Here is a 27,065-nt window from a genome sequence, read left to right as displayed (position 1 = left end):
CCCTGGGCAGGGGTCCAGCAGTTGCACTGGACACAAGGTGAAGGCCAGTGAGCACTCTCCTTCCAGGGAAAGGTCCCAGGGGATGGGCTCTCCAGGGCCATGCAGAAAAACAGCTGAGGCTTTCCAGCTCCAGGCAGCTGGTTCTGGGGATGTGGCTGCAGCCGAAGTGAAACCTTGGGGAGGTGTTTGGTGCAGCAAAGGACAGGGGAATTATTTCAGGCATTTGTGGGCTGTCTGCCCTGAGCTCCCTGGGCACAGCAGGGCACAATTATTTCTTCTGAGCCTGGGTCACTGATGACCCATCAAACCTCTCCCAGAAACAAGTCCCCAGAGCTTCGTCCTCCTTTCTTTCCTAGCCTTATTAAAACAAAACAAAATAATCCCATTTTACACTATTGTAAATAGAACTGTGATTTGTTTCATAATTTGCATAGCCAGTGTCACGTACTGAAGATAGTTCTATTATGTTTCCAACGCAGTTTTCACTTCTGGGGAAAGCTGGGGTTGCATATGGCCCCACCCTGGCTTTTTCTTCCCTCCGCCACCCTGTTACATTTGTGATGACGATGAACAATGAGGACACAGAATTTCAGGAGTTCACAATTTAGTTTTTATTTGAACCCAGGTTGCTTGGCGCTGCCTGCTACAGGACCCCTGGACAGACACTGGCCATCCTCTGACTTGCAGACCGGCCAGTTGTCAGTTGGAGAAGCGCAGCAGCTCCTCATCCCCTGTGGACACAGAGAGACTCAGGGAGGGGTCTGTGGGCAGGGACACTCAAGGGAGGGAAGGCAGCTGTTGCCTGGGGCCAGTAACCTCTGCTTGCTGATGATTTATCTCCAAAGGGCATTCCACGAAATGATCAGCTTTTTTTTTCCTCTTCTGGTTTACCGCAGGTGCCATTTTCCAGTGGGAAAATCAAGGCACCAGCATCTTGAATAGTTGCTGTTCCCTGGAATGCTATTACTGTCATTGTATCGTTGTCGTCATTAGTAGTAGCAGTTGCTGTTAGCTGAGTACTAACTCCGCGTCAGGTACCGGGAAGGCTGGGAGGCAGGTGCTTTGTCCCATTTTACAAGAGAATACTGACACTCAGATTGGCACTTGCTCAATGTTGCAGGCGCAGAATTAGAACCCAGCTCTGCACCACTCCTCAGTCAGCCCTGCATACCCTCTGCCAGTGCCTGGCTAGTACCTCCCCAAGGCCCAAATCCAGCTGGGGTAAGGCCCCAGGCTCGGCCCCATTTCAGAGAGTAGATGGGCTGCACAACAGAGTCCAGAACTCAGCTCTCCAAACCCCTACTCCTCCCGGGGCTCTCCCACCTCGACTCCAACAGCCCCTCAGCCCAGCCTGGCACCCTGCAGGGCTGCCTACCATCACCAGGGACACCGCAGTACTCTCTGCACTCCTTCTCAGAGTAGAACTTGTTCCCGTTGCCCTGGCAGCCCCCGTAGGTGAAGAGGACGCACTTTCCCTTGACAGCATCAAATGCCCAGAGTTGGATGAAGGCTCGGCAGGGGCCCCGGACTATGGGGAGATTGCAGGCCGCTGTGGAGTGGAGAGAGGCATGGAACATGAGAAACCCTGTGACTGCTGATCAGACATACATGAGACTGCGGAGCCAGAGGGCCCTGCTCATCTAGAACACCTCATCCCTTTTTGACAGATGGGGAAACTGAGGCCCACAGAAAGAAAATGATTTGCCCGAGGTCCTCCACATCCAAAGGTGGAATTCCTATGATTTCAGGAAACTGCCTGGAGTTCTGCCAGTGGAATGCCCTATCTTAGCTACCTTTCCAATTCACAGGTGGTTTACTGGAGGAACAGGGTCCTGAGGGTGCAGAGTGCACAGGGGTGGGGGCCCGCACTCACCCACAGTTCGGCAGGTCTGCAGACACTCCTTCTCTGTCATGAAGTTGTTACCGTTGCCCATGCAGCCGCCATACTGGAAAGTCTCACAGGCCATGGACGTGCCATTATAGAAATACCTGCTGGTCATTCCCATGCAGGGACCGGCCGAGTGGCCCAGCTGGCAGGAATCTAGGGAGGGACAGACCAGCAGCACTGACCAAGTGTTGACTGTGTACCCATTATCAGGCTGGGCACTTGATATGTGCCATCTTATTTAAGTTTCACTAAAAGGATTATCAACTCTTTTTAGATAAGCCAACTGACTCTCAGAGAGGTGAAGTAACTTGCCCAGGATCACATAGAGCTAAGATTCAAAACCCTGTCTCCAAAACCAATGCCCGTTCCACTCCATGTCATGGGGAGTTACCAGTGAACCACAGGCCCACTGTCCCCCTGTATTGGTCTTGTCTGCCCCCAAACTCTAATAGTAGTTGATAACATATTCACCAGCACCCACACTCGCCAGCCTGATCTTTTCACCAAGTCCCACCCACCCTGCCTTTGCTCCCATTGTTCCTTGCCCCCTAGAATGCCACCCTCCATAAAACTTTACCTGGATGCCTGGACACCGCGTGACTTCCCCTTTATCCATGAAGTCCTCCTGATCCCTTCACCCCACCAACCTCTCAGCTCCCCCAGCCCTTTAGCTGACCCTTCCTTTTGGGTCCATCACCTTCTCCCTTGGATGCCTCCCCCACTAGACCAGAAGTTCCAAAATGACACAAGTGGTCTATATGATCCCAGTGCCCAGCACAGGGGCTGGGGCAGAGCAGGGTTCAGTGTTTGCTGATTAAGTTGGAGAGGAAGTTGTTCATGAACACTGTCAACTGCACAAAGCATTCCCATGTCCCTCCCCAACTTGCTTCTACAAAAGCCCTGACGTTCAGCCCCACAGGCTATTATCCCATAATATGGATGAGGAAACCAAGGCTAGGAGGCCACACAGTCATACAGACAGGGCAAGAACCAGCTTCTCATCATGGAGCTGACAGATCTCAAGCTCAGGACCATGCTTCTTGCTCCTCTCTCTGCCCCCACAACCTCTGGCAGAGTGCAGAGTACTTGATTTGCCTTTTCTCAGTCTAGCCCTTGAGTCTCTAACAGATGAAGAGACTGCAGTGATAACAGCAGCCAGCGTGAGTCAACTGTCGGCCCTTCCTTTCTGGAGTATGGCGGGGGGGATGTGGGGGGCGGTGAAAAGGCAGGTGCTCATTACCTTCTTTCTTGGTGACATCAGTTACCAGTCTCCCACCCCCTGATCCTTCCTCTTCTTGGGGTAGCACAGCCCTCCGGGCTCTCTGCGGGGGAGAGAAAGAGAAGAAGCAGTTGCAGACCCCTTACCATTATTGTCTCCTGTAACCCTGGAATATATACATGAACAACTTGCTTTGGGAATCAGGGTGTAGGTAGGAACACAGCTCCTAGACTGGTTAAAGGACTGCTTTCCCAAAAGTATCAACCTGAATTCCTGAATGGGCATCAGAGGACAGATTTCTGATCTGAAGTGAAATTCAAAACCATGAGGTATGACAACAGCCCCATATCCAACTTCTAGTTGAAGTGCCTAAAGGAATATAGTAATGAAGAAAGGGTATCTCCCAGAGTTTGAAACCAGGGGAGAGCAGCACCCTCACACTAAAGATGTGAAGGCATTGGTGCACAGCAGAGCACAGGTGCAACTGGTTTACAGGAAGTGCTGACCAGATCATCATCAGCTGCTTGCAGAAAAAAAAAAAAAAAAAAAAAATTCCAGAGAGAAAGAAGGGACCCTGGAACTGATCCTAACTCCTTATTGTGGTGGTGGGGACTGCAGAGCAGGGCAGGTTGCCAAAGCTGTCAAGAGGGCCTCTGGGTGTAGAGTCCCTGAGGCAGGATCCCAAGGCAATTATAGAAGAGATGAGCAGGAAACTGCTGGCCAGTAGGCAGTAGCCCTGCCCACAGGTGACACCTGGAACTTGAGAAGGTAGCTGTAGTAATCTCAAAATTTCTCATCACCTTTTCAGGGGCAACAGAACACTGTGAAAACTGTCAGGGACTTTCTCTGTCTTCCAGACCAGTCTTAAGCTGGTGGCATATAGGCTTTCCTTGATGAGGATAGAGAAATGGAGAAAAGTCGTGGGACAAGTTAAAAACTGCAGCTGCCAGAATTGGGTTGGGCTGAAGAAATACCCTCACTAAATGGGAGATATTCTGGATCTTCTGGAATTCAGGTTGATGGCAGTAAGAAACAGAAGAACACTTAAACCTTCCCTGAAATTCAAGATGATATGCATCCAAAAAACAAAACCAAACAAACAAAAAAAGATGGCATACATTCGTATAACAGGAGCCTACAGTGATGGAAATGAGTATGTGAAAGTAGAAAATTGTTGAACATTAAAATGATGTTGAATTTAACCACACCATAGAGATGATGAAGTGCAGTTTCTATGCTATGGGAAATAAACCCACATAATAGGATTTCCAGGAGAGAAAATCAATACAGAAATAATAAAAGAAAACTTTTTTTGAGTTGAAGAAAGATTCAAGTTGCCCAATTAGAGGGAAAAGGGGAATCCGGCAAAATTAGTGAAGAGCTCCTTCTTGGACATTCCTAGGGACAAAGAATAAAGAGCCTGGTGGCCTTCAGAGTAAATGACAGCATTTAATGACAGAAGCCCCAGAGCAATATCTGAGGGTTTTAAGAGGGAAAAGATTGTAACCCTGGGATCCTGCACTCATCCAAACCACTGGCCGTATGATAAAACCACAGAAAGACATTCTCAGCCTTGCAAGGATTTAGACATTTGCCACCCATGTATCTTTCCTGAAAAAATTACTTGTAGACATAGTCCCACCAATTGAGAAGGGAATCTAAATGCCAGAAATTAAAGATGTAATGGCAAAGAAATAATGATAAGGTATAAAGCCAATAAAATATAGAGTTAAATAATAAATAATTGCTAACATGGTTACGTGATTTACTGGAAATATTTAGAAACAATTCTTTTAAAAAAATAAAGGTAGAAAATGTAAACAATTTCCGATCATATCCACAAAAACAGGTATGGGGAAAAATCTGAAAGGATAATCATGGTGAGAAACAGGGGAAATAGAAGTGTGCTATATTTCACTCTTTTGCAAGGGGAGTCATTAGCTGTGGTTTCATTCTTGACATTGATAAAGAAATACAGATTTACTTGACATCTGAATTAAAATAGCAAATTGAAACTCTCCTCTAGAGTTCTCCCCCCAAAACCTAATATTTAGCCAAAAAAATGAGTTTAAAAGCATAACCCCAGTCCCCAAATTGTCATCAGTATCACTCAAACAAAGAAAGGAGTCCCACTTAAAGCCAAAAACTTTAAAACTGGCAACCAAGGAAAAAAACACAAGACATTTTGGAACTGAATAGAATGGCTCAGCTGTGCCCTCCAACCTCTAGGCCTGGTATGTCATCAGATTTATAATTTTTCCTAATACTTCTAAATCCAGAAGGAGAAAATTGAGGGGCACTCCATCCCTTTCCTTTCCTGACAGAGGAGTAGTGAAAATGCCTTTTGGAGAGAAAGGAGTAAAAAGCAAAAACGGAGTTCATGGAATGGGAGGAATAGCAGTAAAAGTTCCAGGGCTATGCAATTGAGTGCTCCAGGACACGTTGCTGTGGGATGGATTATATCATACCAGCCTCCCCTCTCCAGGGATAATGGGCCCCATCCAGAACATTCAGCAGTCCTTCCAAACAGAAGCAGAGGAAGGATGTTATGGATTGAACTGTGTCCCCCAAAATTCATATACTGGGGTCCTAACCCCCCAGAACCTCAGAATGTAACCTTATTTGGAAATCGGATTGTTCAGATGCAACAAATTAAGATGAGATTATTAGGGTGGACCCTAATCCGATATGAGTGGTGTCCTTATAAACAGGGGCGATTCGCACACATAGAGAACTCCCTGTGAAGATAAAGGCAGGAATTGGGATGATGCTTTTAACAAGCCAGGGAACACCAAAGACTGCCAGCAAACCACCAGAGGCCATGGGAGAGGCACGGCACTTTCTCGAAGCCCGCAGAAGGAACCAACCCTACCAGCAACTTGATCTTGGATTTCTGGCCTCCAGAACTGTGAGACAGCGCATCGATGTTGTTTAACTCCCCATTTGTGGTTCTCTGTTATGGCAGCCCCAGGAAACACACAGATGGTATTCAGACACGCACGTGCACCTCGGGGCAGCTCCTCACCCCATCGCCACCCCCACCATTTCCTTGGACTTTACAAAAGTTGATGAAACATAAAATACCCAGATCTTACACTAAAGTAGGATGGGGCTGGGGGGAGGTGGGAGTGGGCTCATATTTATTGGGAAGAGGGCCAAGGAGTAAATGGCACTTCCCACTGTACCAGAACAAACAGAAAATCTGCATAAAGCTGACTAAGAAGGAGCAAGATGAAGAGAAATGGTACAGAAACTACCCAAACCCACTTCGGAAGTGAATAAAAAAAATAAATAACCTGAATAAGAGAAAGAGCCTGACCGTGGTGGACACTTTCATAAACTGCTTGGATTCCCCTCAGCAATGGATGTACTTCCTCAGTCGCCGACGGTGCTGCTGTCAGACAGCTCCCAGGGGTCAGCCTGGGGACTGTGGCAGCTAAAGGAGTCGTCTCACCCAAGGTCATGCCCACCTCCCAGACTGATCAACACAGGGGTATTAGGACTCAGCCCCTTTGCAGCATCTTGGGACATCTCTGAAGTATCAGAGGTCCCTGTGGTGTTGGCTGAGGCATTGTAACTGCATCGCAGCTGGACTGCTTCCTCTGCCCAATCCTGCCTTCATGCTTTCTCCCCTACAGGTGTTGGTCCTGGGGAACCCAACCTGTGACACCAGAAGAAAACAGAACTCAAGAAACAGAAGGAAATTCCTCAATGCCTTCAAGCTATAGAATTACTTAATTAGAACATGCATTTATGCGCACGTGTTTGTGTGTGTGTGTGTGTGTGTGTGTGTGTGTGTGTAGAGATGGGGTCTTACTATGTTTCCCAGGCTGGTCGTGACTCCTGGCCTCAAGCAATCCTCCTGCCTCAGCCTCCCAGAGTGCTAGGATTACAGGCATGAGCAAAAACAACAGAATAAGATGAAAAGAAGAAATCCGAGCCTACAGAAACAAATTGAGAACCAAAACAACATAAATTCAGAGCCAGTGAATAAATTAGAAATAGAAATAGCAAGGAACAGAATGAAATGACTGTCTGCAGAAGGAAATGACTGCTAAAAATGCAATGAATGTCATGGAAGAGAGACTGGTAATAATCCCAGTGAATGCAGATGGAAAAGACAAAGACATGAAAGCAACTGGGGAGAAACTAGTAGATGTGGAAGGCAAAGATGCTCCCAGATGCTAAAACAAGCGTTCCCGAGGTAGCAAAACCCAACAAAGGGAATGGAAAATAAACTCAATGATACCAAGAGAGATATCCCTCAAACACAGAAGAAATATAATCTGTACATGAAAAGAGAACATTGAATTCCAGGATGTATAATAATAATAATAATAATAATTATTATTATTATTATTATTTTGAGACGGAGTTTTGCTCTGTCACCCAGGCTGGAGTGCAGTGGTGCGATGTCAGCTCACTGCAACCTCTGCCTCCCCGGTTCAAGCGATTCTCCTGCCTCAGCCTTCCGAGTAGCTGAGACTACAGGCATGCGCCACCTCACCCGGCTAATTTTTGCATTTTTATACAGGCGTCATGACCCACCACACCTGGCCCACGATGTATTTTTTTAAATAGAGACAAGATCTCACTGTTGCCCAGGCTAGAGTGCAGTGGCACAATCATAGCTCACTGTAACCTCGAACTCCTGCTGGGCTCAAGCAATACTCCCTCCTTAGCCTCCAGAGTTGCTGGGACTACAAGTGCCACCCACCGAGCTGGCTAATTTAAAAAACAAATAAAAAAACAAACACTTTTTGTAGAGATGGAATCTCACTATGTTGCTCAGACTGGTCTCAAACTCCGGACCTCAAGTGATCCTCCTGCCTCAGCCTCCCAAAGAGATGAGATTACAGGAATGAGCCACTGCGCCCAACCCCCAATAAATTTTTATACCGAATTTTCAACATCAAGACAGGTTTTGTTAAGATGTTGATTTTAATGATAAAGTTTTCCCAGGCATCTTAACAGAAGAAACAAATTGCCTACAAAGAGAAGAAATATCACACGGGTCTCGGGCTTTTTCATAGCAATAATCAGCACTTGAGAACAATGGGGTAACATATGCAAAGTTCTAAGGGAAGGAACACACGACCCGAGATTGTTGCAAACAAGCAAAATGGCATCAAATATGAAGGAAACTGACAGACCTTCTCAAACATGGGAGAATTCATGGACTGAAACACTCATGAACCCTCCTCAAAAACACCACCTGGCAAAGAAATGGCACTAATTAAGAGAATAATAGGAATAAATAACTCAGGAACAGAGAAGCTGTGGTTATATTCCCTAAAGGTAAGAACAGAATCCACTAAAATAGAGAACTACTCCTAAAAGATGGGATTATGGAGACAGAGAAGACGGGAATGGTATCGATCTAGACAATGAAAAAGACAGAAGAAAGAAGAGTTGCCACAGAGTTTCACTCTCAAAGAGAGTGCTCCTGTCTGTCTTTCAAATCACGGAGACAATAAATATACTCTTTAAAAATATACAGTGATGGCAGCCTCTTTAATGTCTTTTTACCACCTTGACGTTAGAAGAATCTTTAAGACATAAATCCTCTTGTGAATAAATATTTATTTGAAGTTCAAGAACTCCACTTCAGTTTCCTTAAGAAAAAATTCAGAAGGCCAGGCACAGTGGCTCACGCCTGTAATCCCAGCACTTCAGGAGACGAAAGTGGGTGGATTTCCTGAGGTCAGGAGTTTGAGACCAGCCTGGCCAACATGGCAAAACCCTGTCTCTACTAAAAAAAATAAAATAAAATAAAAATTAGCCAGGCATGGTGGTGGGCACCTATAATCCAAGCTACTCAGGAGGCTGAGGCAAGAGAATCACTTGAACCTAGGAGGCAGAGGTTGAAGTGAGCCAAGATCATGCCACTGCACTCCAGCCTGGGTGACAGAGTGGGACTCTGTCTCAATTAAACAAAAAATTCGAATAAAACCACAATTAATGCTTTTAAAAATTAGAAATAGCACTTGTAACATAATCCCACTTAATAACAGTATATCTAAATTTGATCATCCATTTGTCCTTTTTTCTATAAGTCCTTTTATCCATATGTGTGGCAAGATTCCAGAAACTGTGTGACTGCTGATAGTTTTGAGGTGGTGAGATTTAAAAAAAAAAAACTTTTACTTATCTTTATACTTTTCTACATTCCTTTAATTCTTCATAATGACCATTTATTAGTTTTGTAAGATCAATAGTCATTTTCTTTTAAAATATAGGAACAAATACCTAATGTGTTAACTGTTAATTCCACATAGGAACAAGGACATTTGGTCTTTTTGTGGGGGGTTTATAGTTTTGCAATTTTCAAGAATATTTTTCTAAATAAACATATATATTCATAGATATACACACATAGATATACACACACATATACCCATGTACATACATACATCGGTAGAATAGGATATATGATTTTCCAAATAATCAGAGAAAAGAGAATGAAGAACGTGTAATCAATATGGCAAAATGCAGGAAAATAAAAGGGAAGCGTAAGAAAGCCCCAAAATCAGAAGGCAACATAGGAAAAGAGATGGTCTGAGAAGCTGCTTGTTCTCAGGTTTGCTGATTTTTAGGAACATCAATTGATTTATTTTCATGGACTGAATATCATTATTTCATTATTATTACTATTTCATTATTGAGTGTTGTACTTCTTTTAGACAGTTTTAGGCACTGTGCTAAGGACTTTTCTGTATGTCATTAAATTCTACCACAAGCCTGGAAGGTAAGTGTAATTATCCCGTTTCGAAGATGAGAAAAGTGAGGTCCAGATGGATTGGCAACTAGCCCAGGTGGCAGAATCAAGATGATTCTGACTTCAACACTCATGCCCATCACTGCCTCCTCTCAACCCCTCCCCATGACTCTGCCTCCCTCTGCAGCAGGATCAAGTGTGCAGCATGCCTGGGGCAGAGTGGGGTGGGAAGGCGTGGGATGGGGTCGGGGGATCAGGCACTCACCGGGATTAAGATTGGCTCTGGTTCCTGCTCCCCAGGGACACATTCACCTAGGCCACAGAGCAGGAGAGAGGAGTGAATAACAGGACCAGGCTCAGGGGCCATCCTAGACCCAGATTTGTTTCTTTGGTGAGCATCGTGCTGGGAACTTGTCATGCCTTAGTCCACTTCGTGAATGGTCCTGCCTGCGTGGCTTGCTCAAGGCCATTCACTGGAAAAGCAACGGACTGGTGACTGAACCATCATTACCATCTGTCCACCCCACCCCACCCCACTAGCATCATTTTATCGGCATCATGGCAAGAATAGCAAGAGCTAACACTGAGCATTTATGAGCACAGTGCTGTTGTGCTTATTATTGCATTGCCTTTTACAGCAACTTCTAAGGAAGGTGTTATTATGCCCAATATACAGATGAGGGAAATGAGGCCCTGAGAGGTTGACTAGCCAGAGGCCACACAGTTAAGTTTGAATCCAGGTGCTCTTGATGGCAGCAGTGGGCCATCCGGAGTGTCCGCTGCCATCACACTAGCTGCAGCAGGGAGGCACGAGGGTCTGTTACTCCAGACCCTGGCCCCATGTTGCCTTTCTCGCCCACCATCATTGCAGAGAGGTCGTGGGGAGGAGGCTGACAGTCCCCGGATCCCACCTCTGGGAGCCCCTGGAGCCTGCCACCCTGGGGGCCGTCACAGTGGGGCTGGGCTGAGTCACCTGCCAGCAGGGGAGCAATACAATTGGGCAGAGAGGGCACCTGGGGCAGAATTGGGCCCAGGGCATTGCTGTGCTTGCACACAGAGCACAGGGCTGGGCCTGGGGTGTGGAGCTGGGGCTATGCTTCGGGGGCCTGGGGGAGGAAATGGGAGTGGCACCCACTTCAGGGACCCAGCCAGTGGTGCGGCCACCAGGCCCACCCCACTGAGGGCACCGGGTTCCTGTGCCTCGGGAGGAGGCTCTTTGTGAAGCCACCGGGGGCCATGTCCCCAGGGTCCACCACACATTGGGGTGACCGCCAAGCCTGACACTCTGGATGGCTGGGCCTGGGGCCTACAATCCACTCCTGGAGGCACCCTTTGGACAGGGCTGCGAGCCAGGCAAGGGGAGCCTCAGGCCATCCCTGAGTGCTGCGGCCATGGAGGGAGCGGTCTGGGCCCACCAACAGCCCCTGCCCCAGGCTGCAAGGGGGTGCGGCTGGGGCTGCACACCCCATTGAGCTGGTAAGAGCTGGGCACAAGTGGGAGCCCTGCCCCTTCTGAGTTGGTGGGACAGGAGCTCCCCAGGTGCAGCAGCAGCTGCGCTGCTGTGGCTGTGGACCTAGGCATGTCTGCACTCTCAGAGGCCCAGGAAGGTCCCCTGCCCACCGCAGACTCCAGGATGACTGCTCCCACTGCCTGGCTTCTCCCTGCTGTTGGTGCCTGCTTTATCTTGGAGCAAGAGCAGGTCTGAGCCAGGGTGCTGCTGAAGCCTGGACAGGTGTGCACACGCTCAGGGCAGTGCTGACATGCCAGCTCCCGGTTGCCTCAGCCCCCTCCAGACTTTGGGTGTCAACAAGCATGAGAGGAAGGCCAAGTGGGGGCTGATGGCAGCTGGCACTGGCCTGGAGGCGCCCCTTGGTATGAATAGCCTGGGTGCCATGAATAGCAGCAGAAGGCAGACAGGCTCCTGAGTGGAAGGAGGCTGGTCCCCGGTGAAGCCCCACCTTCAAGCCGGGAAGGGCCTGAAGCCTGGGGGCTGGGCCACCAGTCCCATGAACCAGATGGGGAACTTGTGGTGCTTTTCCCTGGGCCTACCCATGGCTGCCCATGGGCCAGTCAGTACAAACTTGCACACAGAGCGCCCATAGAAATCCCAGACTCAGCCAGACTTGAGGAAAGGACAGAGATGAAAACCCCAGGCTCAGCCAGATTCAAAGAGAGGACAGAGAGACAAGGGGAGACAATGGGATGACCTGCCTGCAGAGAGGAGACACCCACTCTAGGGCCTCCTCTCTGCTGAGAGCTGCAGCCTCAGCAGATGACCTGCCTGCAGAGAGGAGCTTCCCATTCCCGGGTCTCCGCTCTGCTAGGAACTGAACACTCATCAGAACACCCTGGCTGCAGAAAGGAGCTGCCCACGCAGGTCCCCTCCAAGCTGTTCTGTTGCTCAGTAAAGCTCCCCTTCATCTCGCTCACCCTACATTTGTCTGCATACCTCATTCTTTCTGGTCACAGGACAAGAGCTTAGGACCCATCAAATGGCAAGGCTAACTGTAACACAAACAGGGCTGAAACATGCCCCTTGCTCACCACATTGCAGGTGAAGAGAAGGAGAGAAATGCTGTGGTCCTTTGGGGAGCCCAGACTTGGGAGCTCCCCGAGCCAGGACTGTGACTCCCTCTTTGGGGCCCCGCAGTTCCTGGCATCTCCAAGCTTCCAGGCACCACTCCATTCCCTGGTGCCAGCTGAGAAATCTGCTTGTGGTACACCTGGTCCAGCCACACCCTTACAGAGTGCTGGCACCCATGCCAGCACCTGGAGCTGCCCACCCCATGGCAGCAGCCAGCATGTCTGACTATAGTGGCTGGACCCCACGCTCACTCATACACGCCTTGCCGCTTCATGCCTGAGTCGCAGTCTCCCTTGTAGGTGTGGGATCCAGGCCAGTAGCATGAGCCAAGCATAGCATAATCTACCAGGCCAAGTGGGTGGAACAAGCCCAGCAGACCCAAGCAAAACTCAGGCAAAGGCACCACCAGCCACAGAGGTTTACAGCCAGAAAAGCAATGCCCCAAGGATCCTGTAACACTCTGATTCCTGAGCCCATCCTCTTAGTCCCAAAACTATTTGCCTCCGAAGAGGTATCTATGGATTCTGGCTACAACCTCCCTGAGACACATGACAGTAGAATGAACACTGAACGGGTTCTAGTCTAAGCTCTGCTAAGAATAAGCTGTGAGACTTGGAGCAAATCCATTGGCTTCCCGATTCACTACAGAGGGGAGGCTGTGGCCCCTCTTTATCTCAGAGGATTATAGTAAGGACCCAGAGGCTGGGATGGTCTCTGGGGCCCACAAGGGATGAAGAGGGGACAGGATATTGAGGTAGGGGGTTGCTATGTACCTCGGTCAGCCATGGTGAAGATGGAGTCCTCAGGGATGCCCACACCCTGGGCAACCACTCTGAAGTCCTGCAGGAGGGTTTCCCTCAGCTGCGGCTTCCGCCCTGCAAGGAGGAAGCAGAGGAGACACCTAGAACCACCAGGTGCCTGGAGTGGAAGGGCCTGAAATGATTTTGCCCAGTGATTTTCCCTTATGGAAAATTTGAAAACTATTGATGCAGTTGAATCTATTCGATACACTTAGGGAAAGACAGGCTCCCAAGAGGAAGAAGGGCCTGCCTAGGTTCCCACCCAGGTCTCCTGAGTCCCCACGGAGGACTCTTCCCCCCCCCCCTTTTTTTTTTTTTTTGAGACGGAGTCTCCCTCTGCCACCCAGGCTGGAGTGCAGTGGCGCGATCTCGGCTCACTGCAAGTTCCGCCTCCCGTGTTGACACCATTCTCCTGCCTCAGCGTCCCGAATAGCTGGGACCACAGGCGCCCACCACCATGCCCAGCTAGTTTTTTTGTATTTTTAGTAGAGACGGGATTTTACCGTGTTAGCCGGGATGGTCTCGATCTCGATCCCTTTTTTTTTTTTTTTTTTTTTTTTGAGACAGGGTCTTGCTCTGTTGCCCAGGCTGAAATGCAGTGGCCCAATCATGGCTCACTGCAGCCTCAAATTCCTGGGCTCAAGTGACCCTCCTGCCTAAGCCTCCTGAGTAGCTGGAACTGCAGGCACATGCACTATGCCCAGCTAATTCTTTAATTTTTCGTAGAGATGCAGTCTCAGTATATTGCCCAAGGTGGTCTCAAACTCCTGGCCTCAAGCAATCCTCTTGCCTGGCCTCTCAAAGTGTTGGGATGACAGGTGTGAGCCACAGCCCCCAGCCCCCACTGGTTCTTTTAAGGGCCTGGAGGCTGTGTAACTCTCTGGGCCTGGAATTTTAGAGATCAAAAAAAGGGAATTTCACCTCCTCCAGGGAGACTCAATGATTGTACCTTTCTCCAAACTGGAGTTTTGTCAGAAAGAAAAAGCAAAACTCCCTGCCCTTACCCACTCCACTGTCCATAAATCAATGTCCTCCCACCCTTAACTCCAGTGGGCACATCTAGTAATAAGCCATTACCGTAGAGCTTGGCAGTAATGGTGGGTCCATGACGGCGGCTGAATTTCTTGGTCAGGAAAATGGCGTACTCATCATAGTTGGTGTGGACCACATAGGACTCCATGGTTATATTCCATTCTGCATGGGAGGTGCAGGCAGACCAAAGGGATCAGTAGTCAGAAGACTGTTCTAGCTGGAGGTCTGTCACCTGTTTACTCACACATCATCTCCTCATCCATCCATCTGTCCACCCGTGCCTTCCATATCTCCATTTATCAATTCATCCATATTCAGTCTCTCCCTATTCACCCATCTATATCCTCCATGTACTCATATTAATTCATCCACCATCACTCAATCCATCTATCCTCTCCATACATCAATCCATCTCCCTTCCTTCCTTCTTTCCTTCCTTCCTTCTTTCCCTTATCACTAATTTACCTATTAGGCAACTGACTGATTGACTCATTTATTCTTTACATATATTCAGTTACCAATCATTTCTTCTTTCATCCATCTATCCAGCCAAACATTCATAAGTTCAGCCCTAACACAATTGTTTGGCACATAGAGCATATTCAATAAACATTGTCTGAACTAACAAATAAATTCATGTCCAAATTCCTCTCTCACTTTGCATCATGCCCACTGTACATGGTAGATGCTTACTAAATTTTTATCAACTGATAGGAGGTGCCTAAGAAAACATGAAGGCTGGTGAAATCAGCACCATCACCCTACTCCGGGCATGGGCAGCAGGGGGGGCAGGGAAGGAGAGAGGGAAGGGGAGGAGGAGAGGAGGAGAAGGAGGAGGAAGAGGAGGAGTTGTTTGGGGGAAGGCTAGATGACATCTCAGCTAAATGGGAGGAACGGTTACAGAGGCAGGGGGAGCTGAGGACATCAAGGTATTTTCAAGCAAAGGAGAGAGTGTGCATGTCTTCCACTCCACTTACTGGATTTGTGATAGAGAAACTTCCCGTCAGTATCTGTTTTCTCATAAGCTCCAGACATCTCCTCACAAACACCTTTCCTAGAAATGAACAAATCAAAAGGAAGGTCACTCCCGGTAGAGATCATCGTCCTGACACTCAACCCTCCTGCAGGGCTCTTTCCAAATGCCTTGGTTTTGGGGAGTCTTTTTGTTTGTGTGGTTTTGTTTGCTTTCTAATTTGGAAATGAACATCTCCAAAGGTCTTATTTAATCCTCACACTAGCCCTGAGAGACTCCCATTTTCCATATGACGGAGGGACAGAGAAGAAGAAACCAATCCGTGCCATAGCACTGAAACCGCCTTCCTTAATCAAATCTACACATTATACTGACGCAGGAGGAGCTGGAGTGATGAATTCCTGCACTCATCCATGTATTGTTCTGTGTCTCTCTTGCCCCAGTTTTCTCATTTATAAAATGGGGATCATGATAGTTTCTACCTCACATGGTTAGTGTGAGGATCAACTGACACATATGTAAAGAACTTGGAGGAAGCACTATATATGTATTAGCTATTATTGCTACCATGAGCACTATTTATCCAATGGACACTTATTGGGCAGCACCTATGTGGCAAGCCCCGTGCTACATGCCAGGGATACATAAGAGCGCAAAACAGACCCCATCCCCTGGGGTTCCTGGAGCTTGCAATTGAGTGGGTCAGGCAGGCAGGCGAGAGGCAGATGCAGTCAGTGGGAGAAGTACCACATGGGGGGATGTGTGAGGTGCTCTTCCGGCACAAAGAAGGGCCGGTAACCTGAACCTGGGTGTCTGGGAGGGTTTCCTGGAGGAGGTGACATGAAGCCTGAGTTCCGAAGAATCCACAGGAATTAATTAGCCCAGGGAAGTGAGGAGAAGTGCTCCCAGTAAAAGGAACATCAGGCGCAAGGACCTGGAGGCGTGAGAGTTCCAGAACCGAAAGAAGGTCCACATGGGTAGACTCAGAGTACATGGCAGAGTGTGTGGCAGGGAGTTCTGGGTTCTGGGAGGGCCCTGGAAAGCCACATCAAGGGTTTGAATCTTACTCCCAGGGCAGTGGGGAGTCATGGAAGGGTCTCGAGCAGATTTGAGTTTTCAAAAGGTCTTTCTGGCTACTGGGTGAAGAGTGGATGGGGTGGAAGGGTGGAGATCAGAGATGGGGAAAGAGTAGAGAGGTTGTGGCAGACAACCAGGAAAGAAAGAGAGGTGGCTTGGACCAGGGTGGTGGCAGTGGAGAAGGGAGAAGTGAGCAGGTTGGGGGGATTTAGGAGGACAATGGGCAGGACTTGATGATGGGTGACAGGGGAGAGAGGAGCCCAGTTCCCAGGTTGGGACCCTGGGGAGTTGAAGTGCCCACACTGGGCTAAGGAGTGCCCAAGGGGGAGGAGCAGTTTGCAGAACAGGCACAGTGCTGGGCCACACTGCCCTCAGGGAATAGATAGGACACCTGAAAAGGGCGGTCCTGGTGGAGGAGAGTAGAGGGATCTGGGGTTCAGCAGGAAGGTCCTGGCTGGAAGCAGACATCTGCAACTTCCCAGGATGGACGGGGCTGGGAAGGTTGTGGGTCTCTTGGTCTCTCTCAGCTTTCTGGCCCCACCCCAATGCTCACCGCCAGCGAGTGCTGGTCATGCTGATCTCCGCCTCTGTAGCGCCTTCTCCCAGCACCAGCGTGCTCACTGTCATCCTGTCCATGATCTTCTTCAGCCAGGGGCAGGTGGAACCGATGGCCAGGTTGTACCACTTCCCATAGATCTAGGAGGCAGGCGAGCTCTGGGAGTCTGCACCAGTCTCAGACCTCAAAGCAGACCTGGCTGACATCTGCTCCCTGCCCTCCACCACCTCCTCCTCTTCCCCCTCCTCCTCCTCCTCCTCCCCCTCCTCCTCCTTCTCCTCCTTTTCCTCGAGATGACTTATCCTTTTAAGGGATAATGTCTTATGACTAATCAGAGGCCACACACCTTCAAGGGAGGACAGATCCCTAAGAGTGGAGTTCCAGGCATCACAGCGAGCCCGGAGAAGCAGGTGTGCAACTGGGGTCCCAACCTGCCCTGCAGAAGGGCTTACTTTATCGAGATGTGGGATCTTTCCATAGCTTCATCAACCACTGCTCCCCAAGAGCTGGAGTCCTGTCTTTTACTCTTTCAGTGATGGGGTAGCCCCACCTCGCAAGGCAGCCCACAAACCCATGTTAGGAAGTATTTCAGAAGTGTGATGAACACGATGGGGTCATTCAGGACAGGCCTGCTGCCTCTTCCTCCTGAAAGCGCACAGGACAGCTAAAGGAGCCCTCAGGCTCCTGCAGAACAGGTCAATGTGCCCCACGTCCTTTGTGTCCCAGACTGCCACAGGGACCTGCTTCTCATTGCCCCTCTGCCACGACCTTTCCTTATCCCTAAAAGTAAACAAAACTCACACGACACCACAGCTAGAAGGTTCTGACATCCTTTATACAGACATGGAGACTGAACCGAAGATGGGCAAGGGTCTGCTCAAAGCCACCCCGGGATTTAGGGTAGAGTGGGGGTTGGAAGGCAGCTCTGGCACTCCACACTCGCAGGAGAGTGTCCTGCCCCAGTCCAGGTCTCTCCGTGTGCCCAAGCCTCTGAATGTCCCCCAACCCCATTCTCTGTCCTGCTCCACCTCTTCCCATAAGCCCCACATGCCCAACCCGAAAGCTGCTGGCCACATGTCCACCCCGTGCCACCCCAGGTGTCTGTCCGCAGTCAGGCCGGATGTGGCAGGGGATGCAGGAAGAGCTAAGGGAAAGATGCTACAGGGAGAGGGGAGTCATTAGAGAAGGAAGGGCTGGGAGTGGGGTGGGCAGAGAGGTCTGGGCAAAGCTAGATGCCTGCACGGGGGCTGCAGAGTAGTGGCAGGCAGGACAAAGCCTTCTCTGGAGTGGGTTCCCATTAACACAAGGATTCCCCTTGGAGCCCACGAGGACAGTGCAGAAGGTGAGGATGTTTGACTCATAGAATGTCAGCCAAGAGGCCCACAGAATGGCAGGGGATAGAGTTGTCCCTTCAAAGGATCCCATAATCCCAGATGATCTGAGTAGAAGCCTGAGACCCCAAGACAGGCAGCACTTGCTCAGCAGGGCCCATCTGCCTGGAGTCCCCATCACCACAGCCACCCCACCACATCCACCCCACCACAGACAGCAGCAGCCTCACCCGAGAGACGTTGAAGTTTTCCTGCACTTGGATGTTGTCAGGCGGCGTCGGCACAGGGCCGGCACTCACTACCAGGCAGGCGCTCAGCAGCAAGAGCAGGGCCCCGAGGCTCCTCATGGCTCTAGGCTCCTCTGCCTTGGTGTATCCCACAGGCTCGGTCTAGCAACAGAAGGGCCACTGCCTCCCTGCCCAGGGTAGCTGTGAACTGAGGCTGGGGAAGGGGCCTGTGGCTTGTCGGTGACCTCAGTGTTTGCCCTGCTCGGCTGGGGCCAATTACAGCCCCAAGGCCAGCTCCGATCGATCCCTGTAGCCTGGCTGGGGTCAACAGTACCAAGAGGCCGGGATGGCTGCTTCAGAAGAGGCATTGGTCAAGCAATAGGGCCCTGGGGCACCAGGGTTGGGCTCCGCCCCCCCAAAAGTCCCCCTCAGATTCCCTACCTGTCACCGGGGTCATGCGAGGATGGGGAGTGACCTGGCCTTTCTGCTGAGTCATACCATCTGGACCTCACAGCCCTGTGAGCCAGCAGGTCAAGGCTGATTGGGCCCATTTCTCACAGGAAAAAACTGAGGCCCAAGGAGAGGAAGTGGCTTGCCAGAGACCTCAGGGAAGTCTATGGGCAGAGCCAAGCCCAGAATCCAGGTATCCTGTCCCCAGATTTCCTTCTCCAGCCCCCAGGCTTGTCCTAGCCTTTGCAAATAATAGAGACATTAAGAATGATGACTGTTACGAGCTTCCATTCACTAAGCACCTACTCTGTGCTGGCTGTGTACCAGGCACTTTACACGTGCCACGGGCTTCCAGGGAATCCCCACAACAAGCTTATGAAGTAGGCGCTATTTGTCCCCTTTACAGACAGAGGAGTTGAGTCTCCAAGAGTGAAGCGACCTACCCAGAATCCCTCAGCCGGGAGTGGAGTAGCTGGGAAAGGCGCGGTTGAGACCATGGACGTGGGAGCCAAGCAGCCTACAGTGGCACTCACTGCTGTGTGACCTTGGGCAAGTCACTTTGCCTCTCAGTGCCTTGGTTTCCTCATCTGTAAATGGGGATCATAATAGCTCCTAGCTCCTAGCATTGTTGAGTGGGCACCTGCAATGTGCTAGGACAGTACCCAGCATAGAATAAGAGCTGAGTGTTTGTGGCGGGTTGAACAGTACCCCCTCCAAAATCCATGTGCATCCCGAACCGCAGAAGGAACCTGATTTGCAGATGTGATTAGTTAGATGAGATTGAACTGGATGACAGGGGTTCTAAATCCAATGACCGGTATCTTTATAAAAGAATGGCAAGGGAGACTCAGACACAGGGACACAGAGAGAAGCATAAGGAAGATGTGCCGTGAAGCCGGAGGCAGAGATGGGAGGGATGCAGCTACAAGTCAAAGATCACCACGGATTGATGGCAGCCACCAAAAGCTAGCAAAAGGCAAGGAAGGATTTTCCCCCAGAGCCTTCAAAGGGAACGTGGCTCTGCTGAAAACTTGGACTCAGGTGTCTGACCTCCAGTGCTGGGAGAAGACATATTTCGTAGCAGCCCTAGGAAACTAATACGGTAGTTATTAAACTTAAGGTTTTATTTATTTATTTATTTATTTTTATTATTATTTTTTTGAGACGGAGTTTCACTCTTGTCGTCCAGGCTGGAGTGCAGTGGTGCGATCTCAGCTTACTGCAACCTCCGCCTTCTGGACTCAAGCAATTCTTGTGCCTCAGCCTCCCAAGTAGCTGAGATTACAGGTGCCCGCCACCACACCCGGCTAATTTTTGTATTTTTAGTACAGACAGGGTTTCATCATGTTGGCCAGGATGTCTTTAACTCCTGACCTTGGGTAATCCGCTCTCCTCAGCCTCCCAAAGTGCTGGGATTACAGGCGTGAGCCACTGCTCCCAGCCTACATTTAAGATTTTAAATGAGAACTTTTTAAAACCCAGGTCAGTTGTCTGTGTGCTCACACTCTTGCCAGCAATACCACAGGCCTATTAATTTCCCTTCTCCAGTGGTCAAAGCTACTGTCCTTACTTCCTCCCTGCTCTTGGCCTGGAACATTCCATACTCTCAGCCACCTCTCTGCTAGAGCTGGGAATGACCCCTTCAGGCAGGCAGTCCCAAGAATAAGACCCCTGCTTATGTGAGAATTGAAGGATTCCCCCATGTAGTCAGTGCAGAAACAAATGGTGCATCATGTCTCTTCTGTAACGTTCAGTCAGTACATCCCTGTTTCACTGGTATCCAGAACAAGCGTGCTTCTATTCATAAATGTGTTTCCTTTGCTCCGTCACCCTAACCTTGGCCAGTGATTGCATTCCCTTCTTGCTTTGGCTGCTAGGAAGCTCAAAGCCATGATGTAAGTTTAAGCACAGTTACTGTCTTGGTTTAGCTTTCTGGGACAGTCATCTTCCTGTTCCTTGTGTTCACAAAGTTTCTCAATCTTTGAGGTTTTGGTTAATGATGGTAGCAAGGAGGTGGTAAACCCCTGACTTCTCCTCTTTCTGCGTGACGTTGGGGGTGGCGTTCCCTCGCTAAAGACCACTTTCCTAATCTGTGAACTGAAGAAAACAGTTCTTGTTCTGTCAAGAGGCCAAGAGAGACAATGTGTGAGGAAGTGTTCTATAAACTGTCCACTGCCTTACCTGTGTGGTGGCTCAGGGTGTCTGTCTTTGGAGGAGGCAGGCCTGGTATAAGAATAAATAACAATGAACCACTAATAGGAATAAAGTCATCCTACTAAGCCTGCTTACAGTGCATGAAGATGGCTCGCTGACCTTCATGTTGGGCCGGCACGACTAGGGTTATCAGGCCCATCGTCCAGGTGGGAAGCCTGAGATGCGCAGGTGTGTTCAGAGCCCCAGTCCTAGCCTCTCTTGGACAGGGCTGTTCATTCAGTTGCACAGCCTCTCCTGGGGGTGGGGAGAAGCCCAGAGGAGAAGTCCAGGACGTTGATCTCTTCTCCTGCCTCCAGGAATGTTTGTGCTCCTGAGATTATTAACCAGAGCAAACTCAGAGAGTAAATGCTGCCAAGGGCCACTTGGACTTTTGACTGCTTTTTAAAAATTAACCTTGGGACACGAGGTTGTGACCAACAGTGGTCAGAGAGCTTCTGCCCCCTTTCCCTTCTGGCTGCTGGGGTGGGAGGATGGAGCCTTTGGGGTCCCTGCCCTCCTAGGGGGCCCAGGGGTCTAAGAGTCCATGGGAATTGCTAGGTTCTGAAACCATTTGGTTGTGGGGGAGGGTCTCGCCCCTCGCAGGAGACCTCAGAGCCTCAGGGGTGCCCAGTGCAATACGGAATAGAGACCTCAATTTTCAGATGCACATACTGGGACTCAGGGAGGGGATGGGACTTCGTCAAGGTCACCCAGTGTGTGGCTGAGTTGGGGCCAGACAGGCCTGACTGTAGCACCCAGGCTCTCCCCTCATCATTTATTCTTGTGTCTACTTATTCTTTTGCCAAATACGCACTCCTTGTTTGGTGCTAGGGAAAGGATGGACATATGACAGGCCTCCCGGAGCTTCCTCAAGGCCTGGGATTGGGAAACAGACAAGGTGAGAAGACGATGAGACAGGATGTTTGCTTCAGTGATCGGGGAAGCAGAGGCCAGGACAAGGGAGTCAGAACCCAAGAGTAGGAGTCAGCCAGACAACAGCGCACGGGGGGGGGGTGGGGTGCAGGGGGACGGGAGTGGGTTTCAGGCACAGGGAACAGCAATTGCAAAGGCTTAGAGGAAGAAAACAGAGGGAGAGAGATGCATTTGGAATCCAGAAAATAAAAATAAATCCACAGGTCTGGAGCTTGGGGACAGAAGGGAGTGGTGAGAGTGAGGCTGGGGAGGTGGCTGAGGTCCAGTAGGTGGGACCTTGTTGCCGGGCCAAGGGGTGTTGTTTGGGAGTACACGGGGGGGGGGGCGCTGGCGAGTTTTCAGAAGTCAAGGCCAACCACATAAGTAATCGGGAGAGATCCATCAGGAGGTAGCGTAAGCAGGAGACCCAGGAAAGTAACTCCTTAGGAGGTTTTCCAGGAAAAAGGAAGGGGCCAGGCCAGGGCACTAGGACCTGGTGACTGGACCCGCAGGGACATCGGGGACATTGACTGGGACTCAGACCAGAGGGTGTGGTCAAGGTTTGAGTCCTCCTCTGCCAATGGTGGAATGATAAGGTGACTTTCTCCGTGACAGGAGGCCTTGCCTCCAATGTCTGACCTTGTTCAGTTTCCACGGCCTCGTGTCACAGCCTGTCCACTCAGGGTCCCCATGGCGTGGCAGGAGGTGCACACCACCCATAACTCCATGACCAGTGGCGTGGAGGGGTGTTCTCACTGCCCTGTGATTTCTAGGCATCGCTACTCATCCCCACACCTCCGTCCCAAAGAGCAAATCCTCCCAGAGACTTGAGTCCTAGTCCTTGTAGCTTGCTGGGGAACAATAGGGCAGTCCTTTCCCTTCATGGCTTCAGAGTTGAAATAATAACTGAATGAGGGTCACTTGTGAAAATGCACCCCAAATGTGTAGATTTGTAGGACTCCTGTCATCATAGGCACTTGGTACCGCGTGCGCTCCAGCTAAGGACTCCACACATAGCTGGAACTGCACTAAGGTGTGAACTTCCCTTGTCCACCAGGGGGCAGCAGAGAACTTCCAGAAAGACCTACCAGGGTTTGCTCAGAGATTATTCTGTACAGATGGAGACAGGCCAGGAGCAAAGGCTCAAAGAGGTACAACGAGAGCTCGCGCCCAGGCTTCCTTGCCCCAAGCCTGCTTAAAATCCCCTGCTGAGTATAAAACATTTGGCCTCTACCTTGCCCATCCCTACCCTGCTAGAGAGTTTGATGCTTGGTTGGGGCCCTTCAAAAAAATAGTTTTGCTGTGGAACTAGAATTGGGTGCAGTTGCTGCAGACCACAAAGGCTACAATAATTTTACTAAGTTTTTACTGCCTGCCAAGTCCATGCAGAGCACTGCAAGAGCATGTCATTCTAAATCCTCTATTAAGAATCTTTTTGGAGGCCGGGTGGAGTGGCTCAGGCCTGTAATCCCAACATTTTGGGAGGCCGAGGCGGGCGGATCACCTGAGGTCAGGACTTGGAAACCAGCCTGGCCAACAGGGTGAAACTCCTACCTCTACTAAAAATACAAAATTAGCTGGGCGTGGTGGTACAGGCCTGTAATCCCAGCTACTTGGGAGCCTGAGGCAGAAGAATCATTTGAACCCAGGAGGCAAAGGTTGCAGTGAGCTGAGATCACTCCATTGCACTCCAGCCTGGGCAACAAGAGTGAAACTCCATCTCAAAATAAAAGAAAAAGGAAAAAAAAGAATCTTTTTGTGGGGTGGTGGGGAGGGAGAGCATCAGGAAGAATAGCTAATGGATCCTGGGCTTAATACCTAGATGATGGGTATATCTGTGCAGCAAACCACCATGGTACCTGTTGACCTATGTGGCAAACCTGCAGATCTGCACATATACCTCAGAACTTCAAATAAAAGTTGAAGAAAAAAAAAAATCTTATTCTGCTGATAGCCCTATTTTGTAGATAGGGAAACTGAAGCTAAGAGATCAGGTGATCATGTGTTGAAGGTCACCCAGACATTAAATTCAAACCAAGATCTGTTTCTGTTACACTTAAGGCGCTCTGCTGACCCTATCTCTTGTCTCCTGGCTAGAACTTAGGCCCTGTTCTTTAGACACTTGGAGTTGATGAGTCTCCCTTCATTGGACTCTTCATAGCCAAAGTCAGGCTTATTTCTCCCTTCCCCAGCCAAGGGTCATCTCAGTGTCTGCTGTACCAAGTCCAGATCCTCTCTCCCTCCTTGGGGCCCAGCACTGTGCTGGGTGCATAATAGGTGCTCAGCCAACAGTGCTAATTGACTTACTCAGAACCATGGGGGAGATTTAAGTCAGGTCCCAAGAAGGACCACCCAAGCAGACAGCTGAGGGATACTGGGAAATTGGACTCACCACATCCAAAATCCCTTAACCTTATGTTCAGTGAATGAGCAAAGGAAGGAATGACTGGGCTACTCAATGGCAAAATTTATAAAGCAAAGACCCCTTGTTCTGTGGTGGCTTGTCCTTGAGTCATCAAATTTGAGTTTGTCTGTGTGTTATGGCCTGGAATACTCCCAAGGCGTTGTCCAGCATGCTGTGGTGATTAAGCAGCTGAACTTTATATCCAGACAGACCTGAGTTCCAGTCATGACTGTGACCCTTTCCTACCTGTTTGATCTTAGCTAAGTGACTTCACTTTTCTTTCTCTTCTGTTAAATGGGGTTAATAAGAGCTTATAGGGGTGTATGAGAATTAAATGATTAGAAGCATGTCATGTCTTTGCCCCTTGGAGAGAGCTTAGTCAATAATAAACACTGGCCCTGGGTCAGGGGTGTCCTTAGATGTTGTCAATCCAGGTTCCTGATTGCAGGAGTGGGTGGCTTAGCCTGGAGAAGCACTCCTGCCCTTATCATATGTGGAGCTCAGATTGTCTTTGAGATCAGAGCACCCTGAGGACAGAGCTTGTGGCCCAGGATCTAGCTCCTTTTGCACCCCTGAGGAAATGGTTACTAAAGAATAAACTTCCAAAGGCCTTGTCTGTGTCCAGGAAGGGGACACAGGCATATTCCTGCTTGTTGCAGGCCAATTTTATTGTCCATTGAAGCAGGACCTCCAGGGACCTGCCCCAACTCCTGGCTGCCCGAGTTGATGCAACCCAGCATCTCTGAAAGGACTAAAATTGTTCTTTCCTGAAACCACAAGGCAAGCTGAGCTCTCTGGAAATTCCCACCGGCCTTTCTTCAGTGAAGACAAATGGATTTCTCTGAATCAGTTGCCTTGGAAGGGCAGTGGGAACTCTTCCCTGGCTCTTGCCCTTGGGCGACAAAGTCCTTCTTTCCACTTCTTTCCCTGGAAGAATCTGTGTTAGGAGGGTCTCCCTGGAGGAAGGAGCCAGCCCAACTGGACGTCAACAAGTTCATGAGTCTGTAATAATGGGAGTCCAGAAATTGACACAATTCCTCCCCTGCAAGTACAGAAATGATAGAATGCTTGCGCTGAAAGCATCCATTGGTAATAATGACAGCAATAACAACTAGCGTTTATTTAGCACTAACCATGTGCCAGGCTCTGTTCTAAACAGTTTATACGAATTCACTTCTAGTTCTCACATCATCCGCTGTGAGCATATATTAACTCCTCATAGGGTAAACCAATTTTATCCCCACTTTACAGAGGAGGAAACTGGGGTTCAAAGAGATTCACTCTTTTGTCCAGCCTCCCACAGCTGGTATGTTGAGCAGATAGAGGGTGAGAAAGGGAGAGGGTTTGCCCAAAGTTCTGTAGCCTGGAGACCACGGAGATGTCCTGCGTCCACCCAGGGCCCTGTCCCGTGGACAAAGGCTGGGCTGCAGGGCTGCACTTCTAATTGTCTAGATTCCAGCTCAGGCACTGGGTGGTTTTTAAAGAATCCCTTTGGTGTTGGGGTGATGAAGGATCCACCACCAGCGAGGAGGTTTAGAAAGTCCCTTCCTCTGCTTCATCAAAGTGCCTCCGCGTGGTCTGGCCTTGCTGGATTGTGCCGGGCTTTGGTGGAGAACAATGTCTCCAGGAAAGCACCCCAACTGTCCTCAGGGGTTCCTAAGTTGGATAGAAGCTGATCCTCTACCTGTACTTCCTCTGTGGTCCCACTGGGTGGCACCTGGCTTGGTGGTTAAGGCCAGCCAGGTTCAAATCCTGCTTCTGCCACCTACTGGCTGCGTGACCTTGGGCAAGTTCTGAGCCCCTTCCTGCCTTGGTTTCCTCACTGCAACATGAGAATACTGACAGTACCTACTTCTCAGAGTTGTGAGAAATGAGCGAGTTAACACACGGCAAGTGCTGGGAGCAGTGCCTGGCACCAGATAAATTTGCTAATTGCTATTATTTATCCCTTTGCCTCCTGATTGTCGCTTTGCTTGTCCTTTCCTCCACTTGGTTGGAAGCTTCTTGAGAAGAGGTCGTTGGCGCAGGGTCAGGTTGGTGTCACTTGTATCCAGCAGAGGCGGCCTGGCCTTCAAGTGGGGGCTTAGTAAACATGTGATAAGCAGGGGAGCCACACGCTGGATGAAGTTTCTTGAGAAAGACACGTCTGCCCAACTTTCAAAAAAGTCCTCTCAAAGGTCTTTGCCAGCCCATGCAGATGCCAGTGATAGCCAGGGACTTGTCTGACATACACAGGAGGTCTGTGCCAAGGCAGGCTTTGAACCCAGGTCTCCAGATTCCAGTCCTGGTCTCCAACCCCAGCACTAACCCATATACGAGTTCCAGTAGCTTCCAGTCTGTGGTTCAAAACAAGACTGCCCCTACTTGCCCAACCTGCGCTGCCATGCTTGATTGCCTAAAATACAGGAAGATGAGCCGCTGGAAGCTAAACAAGAAGACAGAAATGGAAAAAGGACATGGAAGAGGACAAGAATATGCCGTGAAGGGGCTGAATCCTATCATGAAGGGGCTGGAAATGAATATGAATTTGGAGCAAATGTGTCATTAGGCAAAGAGAAGAAAGACCTTGAGGGGGGGAAGGCAGGCCCATTTGGGATGCTGAGAGAAAGCTGGTGTGGCTGAAGCAGCAAGATGTTCTTGGCAGGAGGGTCTTCACAAACTCTCACAATGACTCCCAGTTTTGGGGTCTATCTGGGAGTTG

General features: G+C 49.6%; 1 protein-coding gene across 1 annotated transcript; it reads right to left on the bottom strand.

Annotated features, from left to right (window-relative positions):
- Positions 1-587: 587 nt before the first annotated feature.
- Positions 588-18,846, bottom strand: AMBP (alpha-1-microglobulin/bikunin precursor). The gene is made up of 10 exons (XM_015117013.3): positions 18,409-18,846; positions 16,845-16,987; positions 15,219-15,295; positions 14,287-14,403; positions 13,183-13,284; positions 10,091-10,137; positions 3,129-3,210; positions 1,874-2,041; positions 1,376-1,549; positions 588-731 (listed from the first exon to the last, which is right to left on the bottom strand). Exons 1-10 carry the CDS (start codon positions 18,523-18,525, stop codon positions 700-702), a joined length of 1,059 nt encoding a protein of 352 aa, XP_014972499.2. The 5' UTR covers positions 18,526-18,846; the 3' UTR covers positions 588-699.
- Between the last annotated feature and the right edge of the window lie 8,219 nt (positions 18,847-27,065).

This window comes from Macaca mulatta, chromosome 15 (genome assembly GCF_049350105.2).
Source record: "Macaca mulatta isolate MMU2019108-1 chromosome 15, T2T-MMU8v2.0, whole genome shotgun sequence".
NCBI lineage: Eukaryota > Metazoa > Chordata > Mammalia > Primates > Cercopithecidae > Macaca > Macaca mulatta.
Note: the sequence above shows the minus strand (reverse complement) of the source record. Positions and strands in the feature narration are given on the sequence as shown.

Bases quoted from the DNA above. Each gene is read 5' to 3' on its own strand.
- AMBP (XM_015117013.3), bottom strand. From the start codon at position 18,525: ATGAGGAGCCTCGGGGCCCTGCTCTTGCTGCTGAGCGCCTGCCTGGTA. The intron at 15,296-16,844 runs GTGAGCATTGGG...GTTCATTTCTAG, and splicing joins ATGACCAGCACTCGCTGGCG to GAAAGGTGTTTGTGAGGAGA. The intron at 10,138-13,182 runs GTACATAGCAAC...TCTGTGGCCTAG, and splicing joins CTTCACCATGGCTGACCGAG to GTGAATGTGTCCCTGGGGAG.